The sequence below is a fragment of the Pygoscelis adeliae genome, unplaced genomic scaffold, assembly GCF_000699105.1.
Source record: "Pygoscelis adeliae isolate BGI_AS28 unplaced genomic scaffold, ASM69910v1 Scaffold297, whole genome shotgun sequence".
NCBI classification, from domain to species: Eukaryota; Metazoa; Chordata; class Aves; order Sphenisciformes; family Spheniscidae; genus Pygoscelis; species Pygoscelis adeliae.
Window position 1 is genome coordinate 607,560 of NW_008825211.1, and position 3,202 is coordinate 610,761.

The window sequence follows — 3,202 nt, forward strand, 5'->3', positions numbered from 1 at the left end:
CTGCTCACTGATGGCAGTTAATTTAATGTTAGCTTAACTGTTCATGCCACTCTGATCTCATACCAGAGGTGCTGTGAGTAGCAAAATGACCAGGAAATCAAATCCATGCTGGTGCTTTTAAAATAATTTATCGGAGTAGAGAATAAACTGTGGCTCGGAGTGCTGCCAGTTGAAAAGTTATTCTGTGCTGTTTCTGCCTGTGGCTACCTACAGGGAAGCAGCGCTTCCAAGAGATGGAGTCGAAGGACACATTTCTATTACGCCAGAATTTGCTGTTTTTGTATCACCACCTTGATCTTCTCATTTTTTTCTTCTCCAAGGTTTTGCTCCTTTTGTTCCCCTTCTCATCTTTATTAACTGTTTTTACTGCTTCTTTACATGCTCTTCTCTACGATCTGCTTCAAACTCTTCCTTCTCTTTTCCAAATGTCCTCCACCATTACCTTATAGCAAGACTTTTTTCTCCTGCCTCGGAGTAGCAGTAGTTTGCCATTTAACCTAATACTGGTGAACTAATTTCTCAAAGAATGCAAGAAACGAATAGGATCTGCTAACTAGGAACCAAAAATAGGTGATTGTGGCTTTTTAAAGAATTCGTAAAATCCCCGGAGAATTTCAGGATTGCATGGATTTTATTAATGTTTAGGCTTCTAATCCAATCACCTTTTTTCAGAGCCGGTGGTAGGAGCACAGGCAGCTCTTTGTTTTCAGACTTTACAATTTTACCACCACAACTGAGCAATAGTCTCGGGTGAATTTCTGTTTTACAAATATTTAATTAACAATTGTCTGTCATTCGATTCGACTCGCTAAATTGAACTGAAAACTGGAGAATAGCAGTACCAACTGTGTCTACTGGGCCCCTACATAAAACTGGGGAAGCTATGAGAGGAAAAGGTGGTTAGATTATCCGTCACTCCTCTCTAGATTATTCTTCTCTCCTTCCCATGTGGCCTGAACTGTCCAAACTGTTTTTAGCCACTCCAAGCAAGAGGTATTTTTTCCATTTGCTTTAGGTGTACTCTGTATATCAGAGTATTTTCACGGTCCAATTTTTTTTCTTTACGTTGATGTAGGTACTTCTAGTTATTTCCCAGTGATTTCATCCTGAACGTTTCCTTTTTTCTGTAGCATTTCTGTCCTCCTGGCCTTGTCACTGGTAGAGAGAGCGGAATGTGGTCACACCAGCAGAGTGTTTGACAAAGCTGTGCGTGTTTAACTCCTAATCATTCTTGCATATATGATTTTCTGCAAAAAGCCCAAATTAATCAGATAAAAGGTCAATTGTTGCTCTGTGCATTTACTGCTGTTTTCTATTGAACAGACTTACAGACTATAACTAAAAATAGTAAAGAATCTTCTAATGTGCACCAAGACAACAGCAGAAAGCTGGGTGCTACACATGCACCCAACCAGAAGGATGAAGAAGCCAGAATTGAAGTATGTCGAGGCCAACTTGAGTTGGACTCGCCCAGCGTTTGCAGTGATCCACAGCAGCCGTGCTCTTTTGGGAGATCTGTGTTTGAGAGACACATGTTGCATGAATTTCTAGAGCAAGCTGTCCCTGAAGATGAGCATCCTTTGCCAACAGACTACATCCAGGAAGGTGAAGGTGCTTTTGCCATCCAGCCACAGAGCGAAGAAGAATATGAAGAAGACGTTATAGAACCACGAACTCTTAACGAAATAACAACCGTGACGGACAAAACTAGTCCCTGGTCCAGTGTGCTGTCTGAAGTGGAGCAGGGTGCTGACCAGCAGCCCATAGACTTGGGGCCTGAAGATCAGCACTCGATGGATATAGACTGTTTGCAAAGAGGAAACAGCAGACGGAGCAGCACCTTCTCCAGCATACTACAAGGTGACAACCAAAGCATGCTCACCTCCCTTAGCCCATGCATTAGCCTCCACGCAGATGAGGGCAGTCCTTGGGCTGTAACAGAAGGCTTTCGAAGCTTGAATAGTGGCACAGAAACAACAGAGAAGGAGCTGTTTCGGCCTGCTCATTTGTCAGAAGTGCATCAAGCAGCCAATGGCCCTGTAGAAAATGGAAGTTGTGACTGGGATAGAGCATTTAACACTAAACCAATAGAGCAGAATGTAGAGTTTCATGCAGGCTCCAAAGAACTACTGGAATTTCCAGGAGACGTTGGTTTGACCAATCCAAAAACCACAGAAGGGGAGAAGGAGGAAAACAGTGATGATGTAAATGAAGATTGTCAAGACGAGGAAGAAAGTGGTTCTGATGAGATAAGTGTTAAGAATGTATCAGCCCAAGCAGGCTCGGAAGGAAATAGTGAAAGCTTTTGTGATGACGGTAGTGAAGACCCACTGGAAGAGTCAGAAAAGTCTGTCAAACCGAAAATTGTTTTGTATCCTCCTTTTCTCTGTTCTTAAACACACATTGCATTCAAGGAGCGTGTCTTCTTGGCTAGAATCTCACTGGCCTCGGGAAAGAGAAATTCGCTCTGTGGAGCTCTTCCCTGGGAAATGAGTCTAGAATCGGTGACCTGGGAAGGTGTTGGAAGACCCTGTTATGTTGTGTTTCACACAACGTAGTGATGACTTCCTTGCCATTTGTAACCAATATATTCTGTGATCCATGAGGGTTATTTCATTTTGGGTAGTTCCAACGTGTCATCTTGCATTTTTTTCCCCATGTTGTTTTTCTCCATATAACGTAACTCTTGTGTTTCTTCTGTATTAAAAGAAACGTAGTTTAATTTGCTTTTAAAACACTTCCCCACGTTTCTTGCATGGATCCCAAATCTCGCATTCAGTTTCACTAAGTTGTGTTGGAATTTTTGCAGGATGAAGTACTCTACGAACGTGTGAGGTATTACTGTAAAGCAAGTTTGTGCCCCATGCTTTGTGAGGCCAGGTGAGAGAACCAAGTGTTCAGAACGATAGAGTAGTGATTAAAATGAATGAGACACCATCTGGGACCCATTAGCAGCTGTTACAGTGGGGCTTGTTCCACATCTGCAGCTCCTGTGGAGGTCTGTGCAACTACACGCTGCCAAAGGTTGTTCCTTAACAGCTCTGCTCAGATCTGGTCCTGTTGTTGTTCCCAACTTCTTCCTTCCACCCCAGCAGATGGAAGCCTCCATGAGGCTGCTCAGCATTTCTTCTCATCCTTCCACAGCCCTGAAAGTAAGTATGAGACATCCTTTCGTTTATTGTCCTAGCTTAGCGGAGTCCGT

The 3,202-nt window shown here is 43.1% G+C and overlaps 1 protein-coding gene across 1 annotated transcript in view; it reads left to right on the plus strand.

Moving 5' to 3' along the window:
- The window catches only part of C2CD3 (C2 calcium-dependent domain containing 3), a 51,394-nt gene that overhangs the window by 40,420 nt on the left and 7,772 nt on the right, over positions 1 to 3,202 (plus strand). The window contains 2 exon segments of the mRNA XM_009329039.1: positions 1,324 to 2,371; positions 3,050 to 3,152. Of these exon segments, the coding sequence (XP_009327314.1) occupies positions 1,324 to 2,371; positions 3,050 to 3,152 (1,151 nt within the window).